The following is a 20,189-nucleotide window of genomic DNA, read 5'->3' as shown; positions in this document are numbered from 1 at the left end:
TCAGGTGCCTGCCACAGAAAAATTAAGAATATACAAGTGAAAAAAGGATCTCTTTGGTATGACATACTCTTCTAGTCAGTATTAGGTATTACAATGAATGCCAAAACATTTTGTTTATAATGAAGTGGGTATAAGGCTTGTTATATAGGATGTGCCAGAAAACTAAAAATACATAAGTATCACTGTATATACTGTGTGTATTTTTCAGCAATGATCCTGCAGTTACTTCACTTATTAAACAAACAGAATTTGATGAACTTCGGCATTGGCATTCAGGCAAACCTCTCAGTGATGATTATGACAGAACGAAGTGCACCAATGATGGTAAAAACATAAGACCTACTCGTCTAGTTGGATAAAACTCTACTGTTGTCAAGGTTATCACATTTTAGAGGAAAGACTGCTTTCATTCCAGATAATTTTCCACATATTATATAAATATACTTCAAATGGGTATTATTACAATAATTAGTTTTATAGTAAATATATTTTGCCTGATTACATTAATTTATCTTGAATAGACCAAAGATTTATGATACAATCAATGCTATAAGCCATATTTTCATGAGGCTCCCTTTTGCAAAAATTTGTGCAAAAATTTGTCACTTGTGCAGAACTTTACACATAGACAATATATATGTACACATACAATTTGGTATTTAAAATTGCAGTTTGGGTAACTGTATTTAACTACTCAGTTCATATGCATAAGAGTTCAGATGACTGCACAAATGGGGCCATGGCTAGATTTACCCTATGAAAATAGCAGTAGAAAGCAAAATAACTTGTATACTTTTTAATTTTCTGGCAATTTTTCCTGTTTTCACATACCCAGAAAATAAACCAGGACTCCACATTGATCTTAGATTTGCACATTTGTATTATCAAGTTAAATATACATTTGAGGGGCTACCAGCCACTTGTATACAAAACTCTTGCTCTGTTGAAAAATTACCATCTGCCAGAGCATTATATAGTGAATAAAACATCTTATGAGGCGTTTTACAGGACTTCTGTGTGATTATTAACAGATAGTTATTCATTTATAAAATAACTAGTGTAAACTCAATGCATCAGATTCATCTCTGGTATCACTTTACTATTTACTTATAATGGATATGTACACCTGCTATGTATATATGTCTAGTGATTGTGTTTTGTAGGGATTAAACATGAATATGACACTAAGTGGCCAGATGCTCAGATGCCATGGCAATGGGCATAAGATAAGAATGTGAATGGAACAGAATAAACTAGAACAGAAAATGCCTTTGACCAATAAGTGTCTCAAGCCATATTATAATTGATGTTGGATGTTCTTCTTTAAGAGCTTCATTCCTGGTGGAACTCCACAATCCATTACATTAGTCATTTTTTTTCCACTCCAGCCCAGTTGCTGTATGTTGCAGATAGATAAGCTGCTTTATACTTTTACTTTTAAATTAAGTAATTGAATCAGTAGCACAAAAATGGTTTCTAATTCAGCTTTCTAAAAAAATGACCAACTTTAAAGACTTCTCTGAATCTCTATGATATATGGTTTAGAGAAGATATGTGGCATTGCTCCTTGAAGTTCAGCCACTTGAGAAGCACTGGTGACTATAACCTCAAAAGAAACTACCACATCCCTCTCATGACAAGATCTCTCAGCTGCTATGAAGTTTTACTATTAGGTTGTTTTAACCATCTTTCTATCCTTGCTTAAGTAACACCTTCTCATTATTATTTATTGTAATGTAAACTTTGTGTAAACTGATTAACACTGCTAGTCTTAATGAGAGGTCTTTACTACTGTAGTTTGAACATTTATGTAAGGGTCAATATGAAATGATTCATGGTGGTATATGACTTATTACTGGGAGTATAATAGCTTTGAGCCAGATTTTAAAAAGTATTTAGGCACCTAAAGTGGCAAAAAGGGACCAAATGGGATTTCCTTTGAAGGTTATGTGCTGGCATCCAGGTGTTTTTGAAAATACCAGTAGGTACCTATCTGCATCTTTAGGTGCCTAATGCCTAGATTTTCAAAGATCCATTGCTTTACTTAGCATTGCAAGGTCTAAGGTCCAGATTCACACCAAAATGCCTCTTTAGTCTAACACTTTGGTGCAACTCACATTCTCAAAACTACTACCCCGCTGCTGCCTAACCCCATAGGGTATGTCTACATAGCGGTTAAACACGCGGCTGGCCAAGGCCAGCTGACTTGGGCTTGCAGGGCTCAGGCTGTGGGACTGTAAAACTGCAGTGTAGATGCTTGGACTGGAGCATGGGCTCTGGGACCATCCTCATCTACAGAGTCTCAGAGCTTGGGCTCCAGTCTGATCCCAGATATCTATACCACAATTCCACAGCCGTGTAATATGAGGTCTGCAAGTCTGAATCAGCCGACTTAGACCAGCCACAGTTGTTCAACTGCTGTGTAGAGACCTAAGTCTTCATGGAACCTAGTTTCCATAGGTGGGCACATGCAAAGCTGCCTAAGTCTTGATGCCACCCCATAGTAAATGAGCAGCTCAAAGCCTAAATGCAAGCCAAAGCCCCAGTGGCTCTGAAGCAGGATTCTCAAACTAGGTGAGAGAATGACTCTCTTGCCAGCATGCCTACAGGTGCAGGCCCAGCACAAACAATAGATGGATGGTGTGTGTCCTCCGAATACCAATAGCCCAGTGATTAGGGCACTCAGCTGGGATGTTGGAGACTATAGTCCTGCTCCAGATCAAGCAGAGTGGGGATTCAAACTTGGATCTCCCACATCCCATGGGAGTATTTTGGAAATACACAAGTATGCTGTCTTTTGTGCTGGCCCTGAGCTGTAGATGTGCTTGTGAAATATATGTACCCTAACCTAGTTTGAGAATTCTGCTTCATGGTTGCCAGGATTTTGGTTTGCAGTAGGGTTCTGAGAAGCTCACTAGCTGTGAGGGAGCATTCAGGACTTAGGTGGCTTTATACATGCCCATCTGCGGGGATATAGGCAGCAGTTGAGCATAGTTTTGAAAATGCCTAAATGTTGGGCATAAGTGCCTAAGTACCTTTGTGAATCTGACCTTAAGTACCGAAATCAGTTTTGAAACTGGGACTTAAATTCTTATGTCAGCTAGGGTCAGATTTTGAAAAGGGGTTAAAGAGAGCTAACTGTCTATATACCTTTCAAATTCTGGCCTTGGGGCACTTTTGAAAATTTTATCCAAGGCCTAAATTTGGAGCTTTCATCTCTGCCAAAAAACTAACACATTGGAATTCCACCAATTACCTTATAAGTAAAAAATAATGTTCTTTGTTTGCTGTAGCAAAGTCCAAAGGTCCAAAAGAAAGAAGGGGCATACAAAAGTTACAGTCTTATTATCGACTTTATGGAAGATCGTTGGAAGGCAACATTTCAAAGACAATTGTAACCCAGGTGGATGTGCCCTTGGTTCCCACAAGCACTAAGGCTGCTGTCACAAAGACAAAAAAATTACATGTAAGCATATTCAAGTTGTTCCATAGCATACCTATGCTTTCTGCTGTAAAAGCTAAGATTTTTCCTTCTGGTGTAGTTGCTTTAGTCAAGAATACTTACCTGGGATTTTTCATTTGTCAAACATTAGTAATTTTTATTGAAAGAATAAATCCATCCTTGCACCCTAGATTTAATTGGTAATTAGTGTAAACCCATTTTTATCCCTGTACAGAAATATAAACAAGTACCTGTGTTTGGAGCTGGAGCAGTAAAATAACAGAAAGCTTTAATTTTGGAGACCTATACAATTAATATGTGATTGGGTAGGAAACAAAAAATAAATTTAAGGTAGGGTTGGCTTTTTACAAAACCTTTTCAGAAATAATCAGTTTAAAAATTGAATGAGATTTTTGAGGTTTGTTTAAATATGCTGCTTGAAAACTATATCAAAATAGCCATTAAAAAGATTGAAACAATCACACGGAAGATGCAGGTGGCTCATATGAATATTCCAAATTTGAAAAATACATGTGTATGACACATCTTTTATGTCAGTGTTTGTGGATCAAATTAATGTCAATACAGTACAGTTGAATAGAATCATAGAACCATAGAATATCAGGGTTGGAAGGGACCTCAGGAGGTCATCTAGTCCAACCCCCTGCTCAAAGCAGGACTGATCCCCAACTAAATCATCCCAGCCAGGGCTTTGTCAAGCCTGTCCTTAAAAACTTCTAAGAAAGGAGATTCCACCACCTCCCTAGGTAACGCATTCCAGTGTTTCACCACCCTCCTAGTGAAAAAGTTTTTCCTAATATCCAACCTAAATCTCCCCCACTGCAACTTGAGACCATTACTCCTTGTTCTGTCATCTGCTACCACTGGGAACAGTCTAGAGCCATCCTCTTTGGAACCCCCTTTCAGGTAGTTGAAAGCAGCTATCAAATCTCCCCTCATTCTTCTCTTCCGTAGACTAAACATCCCCAGTTCCCTCAGCCTCTCCTCATAACTCATGTGTTCCAGTCCCCTAATCATTTGTTGCCCTCCGCTGGACTCTTTCCAATTTTTCCACATCCTTCTTGTAGTGTGGGGCCCAAAACTGGACACAGTACTCCAGATGATGCCTCACCAGTGTCGAATAGAGGGGAACGATCACGTCCCTCGATCTGCTGGCAGTGCCCCTACTTATACATCCCAAAATGCCATTGGCCTTCTTGGCAACAAGGGCACACTGTTGACTCATATCCAGCTTCTCGTCCACTGTAACCCCTACCTCCTTTTCTGCAGAACTGCTGCCTAGCTATTCGGTCCCTAGTCTGTAGCGGTGCATGGGATTCTTCCGTCCTAAGTGCAGGACTCTGCACTTGTCCTTGTTGAACCTCATCAGATTTCTTTTGGCCCAATCCTCTAATTTATCTAGGGCCCTCTGTATCCTATCCCTACCCTCCAGTGTATCTACCTCTCCTCCCAGTTTAGTGTCATCTGCAAACTTGCTGAGGGTGCAATCTACACCATCCTCCATATTGTTTATGAAGATATTGAACAAAACCGGCCCGAGGACCGACCCTTGGGGTGCTCCACTTGATACCAGCTGCCAGCTAGACATGGAGCCATTGATCACTACCCGTTGAACCCGACAATCTAGCCAGCTTTCTATCCACCTTATAGTCCATTCATCCAGCCCATACTTCTTTAACTTGCTGGCAAGAATACTGTGGGAGACAGTGTCAAAAGCTTTGCTAAAGTCAAGAAACAACACGTCCTCTGCTTTCCCTTCATCTACAGAGCCAGTTATCTCATCATAGAAGGCAATTAGATTAGTCAGGCATGACTTGCCCTTGGTGAATCCATGCTGACTGTTCCTGATCACTTTCCTCTCCTCTAAGTGCTTCAGAATTGATTCCTTGAGGACCTGCTCCATGATTTTTCCAGGGACTGAGGTGAGGCTGACTGGCCTGTAGTTCCCAGGATCCTCTTTCTTCCGTTTTTTAAAGATAGGCACTACATTAGCCTTTTTCCAGTCGTCCAGGACTTCCCCGGATCGCCATGAGTTTTCAAAGATAATGGCCAGTGGCTTTGCAATCACATCCGCCAACTCCTTTAGCACTCTCGAATGCAACGCATCTGGCCCCATGGACTTGTGCATGTCCAGCTTTTCTAAATAGTCCTGAACCACTTCTTTCTCCACAGAGGGCTGGTCACCTCCTCCCCATGCTATGCTGCACAGTGCAGCAGTCTGGGAGCTGACCTTGTTTGTGAAGAGAGAGGCAAAAAAAGCCTTGAGTACATTAGCTTTTTCCACTTCCTTTGTCACTAGATAGCCTCCCTCATTCAGTAAGGGGCCCACACTTTCCTTGACTTTCTTCTTGTTGCTAACATACATGAAGAAACCTTTCTTGTTACTCTTAACATCTCTTGCTAGCTGCAACTCCAGGTGTGATTTGGCCTTCCTGATTTCACTCCTGCATGCCCGAGCAATATTTTTATACTCATCCCTGGTCATTTGTCCAATCTTCCACTTCTTGTAAGCTTCCTTTTTGTATTTAAGATCAGCAAGGATTTCACTGTTAAGCCAAGCTGGTCGCCTGCCATATTTACTATTCTTTCTACACATCGGGATGGTTTGTCCCTGTAACCTCAATAAGGATTCTTTAAAATACAGCCAGCTCTCCTGGACTCCTTTCCCCCTCATGTTATTCTCCCAGGGGATCTTGCCCATCAGTTCCCTGAGGGAGTCAAAGTCTGCTTTTCTAAAGTCCAGGGTCCGTATTCTGCTGCTTTTGTTTCTTCCTTTTGTCAGAATCCTGAACTCAACCATCTCATGGTCACTGCCTCCCAGGTTCCCATCCACTTTTGCTTCCCCTACTAATTCTTCCCGGTTTGTGAGCAGCAGGTCAAGAAGAGCTCTGCCCCTAGTTGGTTCCTCCAGCACTTGCACCAGGAAATTGTCACCTACATTTTCCAAAAACTTCCTGGATTGTCTGTGCACCACTGTATTGCTCTCCCAGAAGATATCAGGGTGTTTGAAGTCTCCCATGAGAACCAGGGCGTGCGATCTAGTAACTTCTGCGAGTTGCCGGAAGAAAGTCTCGTCCACCTCATCCCCCTGGTCTAGTGGTCTATAGTAGACTCCTACCACGACATCACCCTTGTTGCTCTCACTTCTAAACTTAATCCAGAGACTCTCAGGTTTTTCTGCAGTTTCATACTTGAGCTCTGAGCAATCATACTGCTCTCTTACATACAGTGCAACTCCCCCACTTTTTCTGTCCTTCCTGAACAGCTTATATCCATCCATGACAGTACTCCAGTCATGAGAGTTATCCCACCAAGTCTCTGTTATTCCAATCACATCATAATTCCTTGACTTTGCCAGGACTTCCAGTTCTCCCTGCTTGTTTCCCAGGCTTCGTTCATTTATGTATAGGCACTTGAGATAACCCGCTGATTGCCCCTCTTTCTCAGTATGAGGCAGGAACCCTCCCCTCTCATGCGCTCCTGCTGGTGCTTCCTCCCGGTATCCCACTTACCTCAGGGCTTTGGTCTCCTTCCCCCGGTGAACCTAGTTCACTAGGTTAGCCAGCCTACTTGTGAAGATGCTCTTCTCTCTCTTGGTTAGGTGGAGCCCGTCTCTGCCTAGCACTCCTCCTTCTTGGAACACCATCCCATGGTCAAAGAATCCAAAGCCTTCTCTCCGACACCACCTGCGTAGCCATTCGTTGACTTCCATGATTCGATGGTCTCTACCCAGGCCTTTTCCTTCCACGGGGAGGATGGACGAGAACACCACTTGCGCCTCAAACTCCTTTATCCTTCTTCCCAGAGCCACATAGTCTGCAGTGATCTGCTCAAGGTCATTCTTGGCAGTATCATTGGTGCCCACGTGGAGAAGCAGGAAGGGGTAGCGATCCGAGGGCTTGATGAGTCTCGGCAGTCTCTCTGTCACATCGCGAATCTTAGCTCCTGGCAAGCAGCAGACTTCTCTGTTTTCCTGGTCGGGGTGGCAGATAGATGACTCAGTCCCCCTGAGGAGAGAGTCCCTGACCACCACCACCCGCCTCCTTCTCTTGGGAGCGGTGGTCGTGGAACCCCCAACCCTAGGACAGTGCATCTCATGCCTTCCAATTGGCGGAGTCTCCTTCTGCTCCCTTCCCTCAGACGTATCATTTGGTCCACTCTCCGCATTAGTACCTGTGGAGAGAACATGAAAATGGTTACTTACCTGTATATGCGTTGCTGGTACATGGACGTTCCCCTTTTTTCTTCTGGAGGTCACATGATGCCAAATTTCTTCACCGTCCTCCTGTCCCCGATGTGCAGCCGGCTCTGAATCTTCAGAACCTTGTGCCCGTAGAAGCATATCCTGACGTCTGTCCAGGAAATCTTCAGTTTCTCTTATGCAATGCAGGGTCGATACCTGTTGCTCCAGACCTTGAACCTTCTCTTCCAATATGGAGACCAGCTTGCACTTTGTACAGACAAAGTTGCTTCTGTCCTGTGGAAGAAAGACAAACATAGCACATCCAGTGCAGGTCACAACAGCTGAACACCCCTCATCCATATTACCTTCCTTCTACGAGCTTCCTCCGGATTTGTAGTAATTACTCAGAGAAGCCGGCAAGATGTAAGCCTCAGTGGGCTCTCCCCGGGCGAACTCCCAGGCAAATTCCTTCTGTTAGCTGCTCAGCTGGTTCGCAGCTGACTGGCATTTTATACAGTCAGGCCCACTTAAGGCTCACCTGGAACAAAGCACTCCCAGTTCCCGCCCTTTTCAAACAACCAATCAAGCACACGGTCAAACTGTCCTCACAACAAACACTCAGATACAAACACTCAGATACTCACAACAAACAAACACTCAGATACTCACCAACACAGCCTCCTTAATGCAGCCCTTAGCGTACCTCCTCTCAGGCAGTACCGCACTCTTGGTTCTGAGCTACAATTTGTGGGTTAAAGTCTCAAGTCTTAGTTGCACTCATGGCTAGTACTAACATTTGGGGTGACAGGGATGGCAATAGAGGACATTAGTTTGTGTTTGTTTTGAGAAAATATTCCTAACCAATGCAAAATCTAAAAGATCTTTGATTTTGATTTCCCTGCATTTGTGACAAATAATGTCTGAATTTATATATCAAGAAAGATTTGATCCTGCAAGCACTATTCCATATTAAATTGCTGACTAGAATAATACGTGCACTGTTTCTGATTTCACAGGATACATGAAAAAGTGTTAATGGGCAAGATTGAGCAATAATAATTATTACTGTATTTCTTAGTTAAAATATCATTACCATTTTGTATCATTCAGTGTGGAGTATAGTTTTAGGGCCTGATCAAATGCCCATTGAAGTCCCCAAGAGTCTTTTCATTGACTTCAGTGGGCATTTGATTAGTCCCTAATTGTCTTCAATTTACTGAAATACCTGGAACTACAATTAGAATTTTCATTTTCCAGGCTTAAAATAAATGCCTTCAAGTTGTGACTTAAACCATCTTTTTCATTGTTCATGTTTGTGGCTCTTTAGATATTAGAAAGTTAAAGAACTATTTCGTATACTTTTAGTATGATTTGTTGAATAAGCCTTTTTTTGTAAAACATGTACCAGTATTTACCAATAAATTATGACCTGCACAGAATTCAGTACTATTTTAAACAAAATTCAAAGCAAAACAAAACACACAAATGGGGCAAAATCCTATAATTTGCAGTCAGTCATTATTCAGGCGAAACTCCCATTTACTTCCAAGGATTGGGCTCAAGGCTTACATATTGCAATTTTTCATATTACTTGCACACATTGGTGTTTAGTTCTGTATATCTTTATTAATTTTTTTGTAGAAAAGTAAAGCAGAAATAATTGCAGAGGAAAACCAGAAGCGACTAGAAGCTAAAGAAGAGAAGAAAGAACAGGAACAATGGAGTGCCTTATCTGTGTCAACTGAAAGTGAAATTAAAGAGAATTTTACCTGTGGAATAAATAGACTGGAGAATTTCCTTAAGACATGTCAAAGTAATTCTGTGAAATTCACAGCAGAAATGGCAGGACTGAATGTTTGTTTAGAAGTTTGGAAGGAACACTGCAGAAGCCAAGGTATTCATTTTGGGCCACAATCATTCTGCATCCTGCATCCCCAGTCCCAGCCCCCAACCCCCACCACCTCCAAAGCTTTCATTAGACTTTCACAGCTAGAATAAAGGCACATAGTAATGCTAATTTTGAAGTATGGGAAGAATTAAGCCTCTTTTCAATTGCTGGCCAGAATTTAGCCCACTATTGGCAAATTAGAGATGCCATGAGTCAGATTTAAATTACCCACTTAAACTATATTGTAACTGTTTTCTTATATCACCAAACAGTAGGCTGTGACGAAGTGGGACTGTTCTTAATGTTTCCTCTGAATAGTGTGGGGGTGCCTCAGTTTCCCCTAGGCAGTTCTTAAGTATCTAGGGTGTGGGGTAAGGGTGTATGATCATTGCAGAGCCCTAGAGGGCAGGTGTGTGCAGGAGTCTGGACACAGAGAATGGCCAACACCCTGTTTCCTGGCAACTGATGGCCTGGGCCCTTCCCCCCTGCAAGGTGAAAGCTAAAGGGTTGGAGAACAAAGGAATCAGGTGACCACCTGGCCTGGGAAAGGAACAAAGCCCAGAGGAGGAGGGGTTGGAGGGGGTTTTCAGTTTGGGGCTGGCTGGGACATGGAGTGAAGTGCAGACGTGGTTGTCTGGCTCACTGCCCCCCAGAATGGACCCAGCTGAGGGGTCCCGTTCTCTGCACCTGCAAGCTCTGTTTTAGACCATGTTCCTGTCGTCTAATAAACCTTCTGTTTTACTGGCTGGCTGAGAGTCACGTCTGACTGCGAAGTTGGGGTGCAGGACCCTCTGGCTTCCCCAGGAGCCCCGCCTGAGCGGACTTGCTGGGGGGAAGCGCACGGAGGGGCAGAGGATGCTGAATGCTCTGAGGTCAGACCCAGGAAGGTGGAAGCTGTGTGAGCTGTGTGTCCTGAAGACAGGCTGCTCACAGAAAGGCGACTACCCCAGAGTCCTGACTGACTTCATGGGGAGCAGTTCCAGAGCATCGCCCAGGGACTCCGTGACATAGGCACACATTACAAACATAAAATCTTGATTTCACTGTACAAAATGTAGAAGAATGCATAAGCTGTTCACTGAGCTGAGTTGTACAACGGAAGGTGACTGGACTGGTCTGTAGAGCCTGGGGCAGTTAACATCCCCACAACACTATCAGGAGCATGTGTAAAGCTGCAGCTAAAGAGTATTATGGAGATTAGGTGCCACAGGAAGTACGTCCTGAAGGGGCCAGAGCAATAGCAACCTATACCCCTCTGATTGGCCCATGCTTACTATTTCATCCTAGAAGGTGCCCAAGGAAGGTGTCTGAACAACCAAGCAGACATGTAACTTGCTGTGGCTCTAGACCTTGCCTTGTGTTTCCAATCTCTAGTCTCTTACCCTGACTTCAGCCTGGTACTGATCTCTGGTCTTTGACTCTGACCTAGACTCTTGCCTCCTGATTCCAACCTAGTAACTACTGCTGACCTCTGGTCTTTGACCTTTGCTTGACTCTGACCCTGACATTTGCCTAGTGAGCCCAGCTGTCGCAATTACACTGGTACCTGCTCGCAGACTAGTGCATTGTGGCCATCCTTGACTTGGTGACACCAACCCAGCAGTGACCACTAGGCCAGACGGCCTACGCCCTGGCCCCTTGCAGGTTTGGCCTGTATGAGCAGCTAGAGCATTTCGTCTGCACATAGTCCAATCACATAGTCTAAGTATGGGGAAAGAGCCATGCCACCTCTCCTGGGATCTTTTAAAAATAAAATAAAATTTAAAAAACACCGCACACATGGCTGGAGGAGTGGGGTCTGGTCCCAAAACCTGAAGGGTAGATTGAAATAGCTTCTGATGATTTGATTATATATCAAATGGTTCCTTTATTTATTTTAGGCAAAAAATCGAGAGATTTAAGCATAGCTGTCCAAGTGATGAGGAGAATTCATATACTTCTTGAAAAACACCAGGAACTATTAAAGAAGTCACATGTACAAAAGTTGTCCAGATGTCTGAAATACCTTGGATTTGAGAATTTGGCATGCTCTTTGTCTAGCCAGGTAATTCTTATAGAATACAATTAATTTTTACAGAATATAATTAACCAATGAAATTTAAAGTGGTACAACAAAGATTACTTTGGCACTTGTGCCCATTTCCTGACAGTTTACACCCATTGGGCCTGAACCTGGCCAAATTGAAGCCAACTTCCCAATGTGTTACTTTACACTGCCACTTTTATCATCCAAATGTTGCATTATAACACTATAGAACAAGAAAAGATGGTTCTAAACCTCACAGAATGATATAAAATAGAATCTTAACAAAAATTTATACAAGTTATTCAGTCCTTCATAAAATGTAGCTGATATGCAATTATTTATACAGTATGAGCTGTTGTTTTAGGCTTTCTGCAGGCTCAGGGAGACATAACTGCAGCCATTTATACTTGTTTCATGTATTACATCAGTCTGTAATTTAACATTGAATAATACTTGTGGAATCAAATCTTTCCATAGCAGACAAATGCAGATGTATATTCAGCTTGCCTTCGAGTACATGGACTTTGCTGATAACTATCAGATCCATAAAAAAATTATGGTCACCATTCTCACTACATCTGCATGTAGAATTCCCATTAACTTTTATGATTTCATGCATTGCTCAAGCCAGCATTGTATGGTCTTCAGTATGGAAGTGTCTGAAAGTCACCTCGCCTCCTCAGCACACATCAAACTATTTTTTCAAAGCTTGTATAATGTTCTACAATGCAAAAGCCAGATGCCATTTTCAATTACTCTATCCCTAATTCTAAATCTGTCTTGAATTTTAATTTGACCTTGCAGATAATAGAAAGTGACAATGAGAAGATAACTGAATATACTACTGAGATGGGAGCAGCTCGTTTTCAGCTGCAATATATGGGCTGCTACTTGTTCAGAGAAGAGAGGAAAGATCCAGATCCCAGAGTACAGCATTTTATACCAGACACATGGCAGGTAATGTTACATGTAAACTATTTTTAAATAGTGCTGTTAGAGATTCTGTCAAGGTTTTCTTTCAAAATTTAAAAAAGCGATAAATGAGAGTCATACATGATAATAAACATATTTCATTTCTCTCACTGTTGTAATTTATCCTCTCATTTACCCCCTTTTATCTGTTGTTTACTGTCTTATGCTACTTTCTGTCTTATGCTACTTGAAGCCCCAGTCCTGCATTGGGATCTTCTAACACTGACTCCCAAGGCCATATGGTGTCCCAGAAGACAATGCAGTGATGTCCTGTGGAAGGCAGTGAAACTGCATGGTACAAGACTCTGCAGTCACAGATCCCCATTCGAGATCAGAGCCTTAGAATCTAAACTCTGCAGGGCAGCAACCTATCATTTTTTACCTGTCTGTTAAGTATCAAGAATACCTCTGGAACTTTGTGTGCATGGGTGGTAATAATTGTAATATGATTCACTTTCATGCATAATCTGAGTTTTAATTTTAAGTTATTTATTGAAAGACAATTAGAAATGTACCAGTGAAGTACAAACTTTTTTTTGTTTACACAGGGTGGAGAGTAATAGTTTCAGTGCATTTAGTGTGTTATTACTTATTTACACAATATCTGTAACAAATACACTGTAATGGGGTTTTACATTTAACTATTTCATTGGACTGTCTGGGAAACAATCCCACATTCCTTGTACACCCAAAGCTTTCAATGGCCCAAGAGTAAGAAAACTTGTCAAATCTCTGGGTTTACACTGCAGAGAAACAATTTTTTGTCAGGGGAAAGCTCCTAGTCTATGGGTAAATCCTTGTTGAATTGGCTGCCCTTCTCCATCCACCTGTCTCTAGGAAAAGAACAGTTGATCCAAGCTGCTGCATGTTCTGAAGGAACGCCTGTTCCCTCAGCAAACATAGCAAACATAGCTCTCTCCATATTATCAGTAGAAAGGGGGAGAAAGGCTGAATCAGAAACAGCTTGCTCTTTTCTCATGTTCACACCTGCAAAAATGTCACTTGCTTGAGGAGCAACATAAAACTTGGCAAATATGCTGGGAGTGGGGAAGAGATTGCCAGTGCTGCCACTTCCTCCCTCTGACCTCCACCCTGGCCAACTTCTAAAGGTCATTGGTAGGGTGGGGAGAAGAATAATGAAATGCTGGGGAGTGGGAGTTGGGGAGAGCTCTGGGCTGTGTGGTTAAGCAGTACTGGTATAACATTTCTGACGTAAGAAACAATGACTGCATTAGAGAAAATGGTGCCTTTTTTGCTTTTAAATTATATACTGCTGAACTGACTGGTTCATATTTTGCTTTTTTTTTGGAAAAGTTCCCTTTTGAACTGAAAACTTTCTTGCATCAACAATTCAAGCCCAAATGAATTTTCCAGGCCAAATTACAGAAAAAGATAGTTTACAATTAAAAATCAAAGTGTGATGGAAAAAATATAACACTACTGCAGCAACAGAGAAAAATGTTTTTAACTTTATAATATTGATATTAAGCATATCAATCTAGAATCTATATATATATAAAATGAAATGTATTGAAAGAAATGACTTGTTTTATCTCCAGCGAGAGCTTCTTGATGTTGTAGACAATAATGAGTCTGCAGTGATTGTTGCTCCTACTTCATCAGGGAAAACCTATGCTTCATATTATTGCATGGAGAAAGTTCTGAAAGAGAGCAATGAAGGAGTAGTTGTATATGTTTCACCAACAAAGGTATGGCTATATCTAATTACATATTTTGTATGTTGACTATAGTGTTTCCCGATACGATTAAAACAATTTTAGTGATTATTTAAACTGGTTTAGATTATATATGTCTGTTTTAATTAGACATATCTACTTTAAACATGTTTAGAAATATCCCATCTGATATACAGAATTTAGTTTGTGTTAATGTTCATACAGCACTTTGAAGGTGGCAAGCACTAAATAAGTGTATATTATGTCAATGGTGAAAGTAGCATTTGATCAGGGTATCAAAAAACATAGGAACCTAGTAATTGCCTGCTGGATCGGACCTAAGGTCAATCTAGTCAAATATCCAGTCTCTGATAGCGGTAGTACCAGATGCTTCAGAGAAAGAAGCAAGAAACCCCATAATAGGCAAATGTGGGATAATCTTTTTAATGAGGGTTTTATCCTAATCCCAGATAGTTAGAAATCGTCTTAAACTGTGAAGCTTGGGGTTTTATAATCCTTTCAAAGCTAATTTTTAGCATTAACTGTTATAAGTCTGGATATTAACACACAGAAAACTAGGAATGCACATTCAGTGCATATATGATGCATGTAATACATGTGCAGTTTTTCAATACTGCATGTGAAATCAAATTCTGTGCACATTTGTGATTGTTGGGAATCCAAATGGCATTTGCATTTGCAAATAAAGAATCTGTGCACACAAATTTTGCCTGCACCCTCAGAGTCTGACTTTTGGAAAATTCTGGAACATACTGTAGGCCAAACAGCAAAAATTAAGATGTTTGTACACCAATGCGAGGAGCCTAGGTAACAAAATGGAGGAACTAGAGCTACTGGTGCAGGAAGTGAAACCAGATATTATAGGGATAACAGAAACATGGTGGAATAGTAGTCATGACTGGACTACAGGTATTGAAGGGTATGTGCTGTTTAGGAAAGACAGAAATAAAGGTAAAGGTGGTGGAGTAGCATTGTATATCAGTGATGAGGTAGCATGTAAAGAAATAAGAAGCAATGAAATGGATAAGACAGAGTTCGTCTGGGCAAAAATTACATTGGGGAAGAAAACTATTAGAGCCTCCCCTGGGATAGTGCTTGGGCTGTGCTATAGACCACCAGGATCTAATTTGGATATGGATAGAGCCCTCTTTAATGTTTTTAACTAAGTAAATACTAATGGAAACTGCATGATCATGGGAGACTTTAACTTCCCAGATATAGACTGGAGGATGAGTGCTAGTAATAATAATAGGGCTCAGATTTTCCTAGATGCAATAGTTGATGGATTCCATCATCAAGTAGTTGCTGAACTGACTAGAGGGGATGCCATTTTAGATTTGGTTTTGGTGAGTAGTGAGGACCTCATAGAAGAAATGGTTGTAGGGGACAATCTTGGTTCAAGTGATCATGAGCTAATTCAGTTCAAACTGAATGGAAGGATAAATAAAAATAAATCTGCAACTAGGGTTTTTGATTTCAAAAGGGCTGACTTTCAAAAATTAAGGAAATTAGTTAGGAAAGTGGATTGGACTGAAGAACTTATGGATTTAAAGGCAGAGGAGGCCTGGGATTACTTTAAATCAAAGCTGCAGAAGCTATCGGAAGCCTGCATCCCAAGAAATGGGAAAAAATTCATAGGCAGGAGTTGTAGACCAAGTTGGATGAGCAAGCATCTCAGAGAGGTGATTAAGAAAAAGCAGAAAGCATACAGGGAGTAGAAGATGGGAGGGATCAGCAAGGAAAGCTACCTTTTTGAGGTCAGAACATGTAGGGATAAAGTGAGACAGGCTAAAAGTCAAGTAGAGTTGGACCTTGCAAATGGAATTAAAACCAATAGTAAAAGGTTCCATAGCCATATAAATAAGAAGAAAACAAAGAAAGAAGAAGTAGGACCACTAAACACTGAGGATGGAGTGGAGGTCAAGGATAATCTAGGCATGGCCCAATATCTAAACAAATACTTTGCCTCAGTCTTTAATAAGGCTAAAGAGGATCTTAGGGATAATGGTAGCAAGTCAAATGGGAATGAGGATATGGGGGTAGATATTACCATATCTGAGGTAGAAGCGAAACTCAAACAGCTTAATGGGACTAAATCAGGGGGCCCAGATAATCTTCATCCAAGAATATTAAAGGAATTGGGACCCAAAATTGCAAGCCCGTTAGCAAGAATTTTTAATAAATCTGTAAACTCAGGGGTTGTACCGTATGATTGGAGAATTGCTAACATAGTTCCTATTTTTAAGAAAGGGGAAAGAAGTGATCCGGGTAACTACAGGCCTGTTAGTTTGACATCTGTAGTATGCAAAGTCTTGGAAAAATTTTTGAAGGAGAAAGTAGTTAAGGACATTGAAGTCAATGGTAAATGGGACAAAATACAACATGGTTTTACAAAAGTTTGATCATGCCAAACCAACCTGATCTCCTTCTTTGAGAAAGTAACAGATTTTTTACACAAAGGAAACACAGTGGATCTAATTTACCTAGATTTCAGTTAGGCGTTTGATACTGTGCCACATGGAAAATTATTATTTAAATTGGAAAAGATGGGGATCAATAGGAAAATTGAAAGGTGGATAAGGAATTGGTTAAAGGGGAGACTACAACGGGTCCTACTGAAAGGTGAATTCACAGGCTGGAGGGAGGTTACCAGTGGAGTTCCTCAAGGATCAGTTTTGGGACCAATCTTATTTAATCTTTTTATTACTGACCTCGGCACAAAAAGTGGGAGTGTGCTAATAAAGTTTGTGGATGATACAAAGCTGGGAGGTATTGCCAATTTAGAGAAGGACCGGGATATCATACAGGAGGATCTGGATGACCTTGTAAACTGGAGTAATAGTAATATGATGAAATTTAATAGTGAGAAGTGTAAGGTTATGCATTTAGGGATTAATAACAAGAATTTTAGTTATAAGCTGGGGACGCATCAATTAGAAGTAATGGAGGAGGAGAAGGACCTTGGCGTATTGGTTGATCATAGGATGACTATGAACCGCCAATGTGATATGGCCGTGAAAAAAGCTAATGCGGTCTTGGGATGCATCAGGAGAGGCATTTCCAGTAGAGATAAGGAGGTTTTAGTACCATTATACAAGGCACTGGTGAGACCTATCCTGGAATACTGTGTGCAGTTCTGGTCTCCCATGTTTAAGAAGGATGAATTCAAACTGCAACAGGTACAGAGAAGGGCTACTAGGATGATCTGAGGAATGGAAAACTTGTCTTATGAAAGGAGACTCAAGGAGCTTGGCTTGTTTAGCCTAACTAAAAGAAGGCTGAGGGGAGATATGATTGCTCTCTATAAATATATCAGAAGGATAAATACCAGAGAGGGAGAGGACTTATTTAAGCTCAGTACCAATGTGGACACAAGAACAAATGGATATAAACTGGTCATCGGGAAGTTTAGACTTGAAATTAGACGAAGGTTTCTAACCATCAGAGGAGTGAAGTTTTGGAATAGCCTTCCAGGGGAAGCAGTGGGGGCAAAAGATCTATCTGGCTTTAAGATTAAACTCGATAAGTTTATGGAGGAGATGGTATGATGGGATAACATGATTTTGGTAATTAATTGATCTTTAAATATTCATGGTAAATAGGCCTAATGGCCTGTGATGGGATGTTAGATGGGATGGGATATGAGTTACCCAGTAAAGAATTTTCTGTAGTATCTGGCTGGTGAATCTTGCCCATATGCTCAGGGTTTAGCTGATCGCCATATTTGGGGTCGGGAAGGAATTTTCCTCCAGGGCAGATTGGAAGAGGCCCTGAAGGTTTTTCGCCTTCCTCTGTAGCATGGGGCACGGGTCACTTGCTGGAGGATTCTCTGCTCCTTGAAGTCTTTAAACCACGATTTGAGGACTTCAATAGCTCAGACATAGGTGAGAGGTTTTTTGCAGGAGTGGGTGGGTGAGATTCTGTGGCCTGCGTTGTGCAGGAGGTCGGACTAGATGATCATAATTGTCCCTTCTGACCTTAGTATCTATGAATCTGTGTTTTAAACTTTTGCAAAAAGAGTTAAAATCCAGAATTAATATTATATACACCAGCTCACACATCAAGTTTCTTCAATATCAGTTATGAATAAAACTAAAAAATAAGTGTTGTTATAGTACTCTCAACTTCTATTGCTGATCTAAATTAATATTGGTGTCGAAAATTTTGAAGCCTGTGCACATCTCAGAGCACCATACTAATGTAGATGTACATTTTCTAGTAGCTTTATTAATGATCTGTTTTATGTAATAATGACTAGGCTCTTGTAAACCAAGTGATGGGAACTATATACAATCGGTTCACCAAGACATTGCCTCATGGATTAGTAGTAGGTGGAACTTTCACAAGGGATTATCGCCATGATACCCTGAACTGTCAGGTACAGTATTCTAGATGTATTACTGCATACTAAATTGATTTAAATAGTGCCTTTTGCACTTTTGATTGACTCCTCATAAAGTTTATTTTTGATAAAAATAATGTTGACATAACTATGTAAAGATTAGAAAAAATCTGAGTTACTTGAGCCCAAGGTTCCATCCTGCCTACTAGGAACTCTCTACCTGTAGGGCACAACCTACGTATTGGCCGTGAGGGGCCTTTGCTTGATTGTATGCTGTAGTTGAGAAATACAGAAAGAAAACCAATCAAAATCCTTCAGGCATCAGCACCCAGCAGGTTCAAGGATAGGGTAATGAAAGAGATTCTCTGCTCCCTTCTTTTCTCTTGCTGCTGCTGTACAAACCAACTCCAGTGGAAACTCAAACCCTCACTTCCACATGCTCAACTCCTAACCTTCTGTTATAGTGCTCAGCTCCAGATTGAGGTGCTGCAAGAAAGTGTGGAGCCCACATAAGGCTGTGTGTGGAATTGACAGAGGATGGGGAAATACAGCCCATTTAGCACCAGCACACTTTTGCTCACCTCCAGAGCCTTCAATATCTCCCATCGCTAGTGGCTCCCATGAGCACCAGCCTTCCTTCCAATAGCCTCACCAAACCATATATCCCCACCAGTTTTCATACCCAGTGTTTTCCTATTCAGCATCCATCACCAAAACCACACTGGGGTTCTTGATATCCAGTCACACAGTGAATGGCCTCCAAGAGTGCAAACTGTAGGATTTAGATTGATCCTGGCAAAAAACTGATGGATGGATTTGCTGTCTTGGTTGAAAACAGCTTCTATGGATGCCTTAAACTGAAAGTCAGGTGTAGTACTATTACAGCCAAGCTAATTAAAGATTCAAAACCCCCAAACAGGGTTTTCACCCTGAAAAAGGAGGAGACTCTGTAAAGTCCATTAGGGACTTTGCTGTTGCTATTAATTTTCTGTGGAAGGTACTCAGCTGCAGTGATGGTGGGCAGCATTATAAAACCCTAAGATATCTAGATAGGATCACATTTATTGAACATGATAGTTAAGCTATAGTATTACCTTGGCCCTTACAGTTTTGGAAACACTGTTAGCTTTGCCACAAAGTAAACAACATCAATATTCATTATTTTCTCATCAGTGAGATATACACTGCATTGCATTTGAGGACTTGTTCCTGTGCTGATGTTCTTCCACAAAAAGAACACTACTTTTAAAAACACATAAAATATAATAAATAGAACTGCATTTTTTAAATTATTCCAACAGAAGTAGGCCAAAGTTTTTTTGTTATCTGTAACACATATTGGGCCCAATCCCAAAGCAGCATCCTTGTTCAGGGAAAAAGTGAAACAAGTCATAAACTATATGCAGTACATAGGGACCTTGGTGCAGTAGCCACTCTAGCAAAATGTTGTGATTCTCATATACATAATAGCATTAGTGCATGGTGGATCAGGTTAAACGTAAAGTTTATTTATATCTTGCATATCTGGGGATCAGGAAACTATGTCATGACCTGGGATGTGGATGGTAAGGCCTAAAGGCTGGAGCCAGAGCCAGAGTCAGGAACCAAAGCCTGTGGT

The 20,189-nt window shown here is 41.1% G+C and overlaps 1 protein-coding gene across 3 annotated transcripts in view; it reads left to right on the top strand.

Annotated features, from left to right (window-relative positions):
- LOC125635494 (putative ATP-dependent RNA helicase DDX60) overlaps positions 1–20,189 on the top strand; it is a 77,571-nt gene that overhangs the window by 22,260 nt on the left and 35,122 nt on the right. For all 3 annotated transcript variants that reach the window (XR_012668129.1, XM_075127790.1, XM_048847235.2), the window contains exons 12-18: positions 209–324; positions 3,294–3,466; positions 9,288–9,540; positions 11,415–11,578; positions 12,365–12,517; positions 14,092–14,241; positions 18,488–18,607. Coding sequence is in view for 2 of the 3 variants with exons in the window: in XM_075127790.1 (XP_074983891.1) it covers positions 209–324; positions 3,294–3,466; positions 9,288–9,540; positions 11,415–11,578; positions 12,365–12,517; positions 14,092–14,241; positions 18,488–18,607 (1,129 nt within the window). In the remaining variant the exon portion in view is untranslated. The remainder of the gene's footprint in view (positions 1–208; positions 325–3,293; positions 3,467–9,287; positions 9,541–11,414; positions 11,579–12,364; positions 12,518–14,091; positions 14,242–18,487; positions 18,608–20,189) is intronic.

The sequence above is a fragment of the Caretta caretta genome, chromosome 4 (genome assembly GCF_965140235.1).
Source record: "Caretta caretta isolate rCarCar2 chromosome 4, rCarCar1.hap1, whole genome shotgun sequence".
NCBI lineage: Eukaryota > Metazoa > Chordata > Testudines > Cheloniidae > Caretta > Caretta caretta.
Note: the sequence above shows the minus strand (reverse complement) of the source record. Positions and strands in the feature narration are given on the sequence as shown.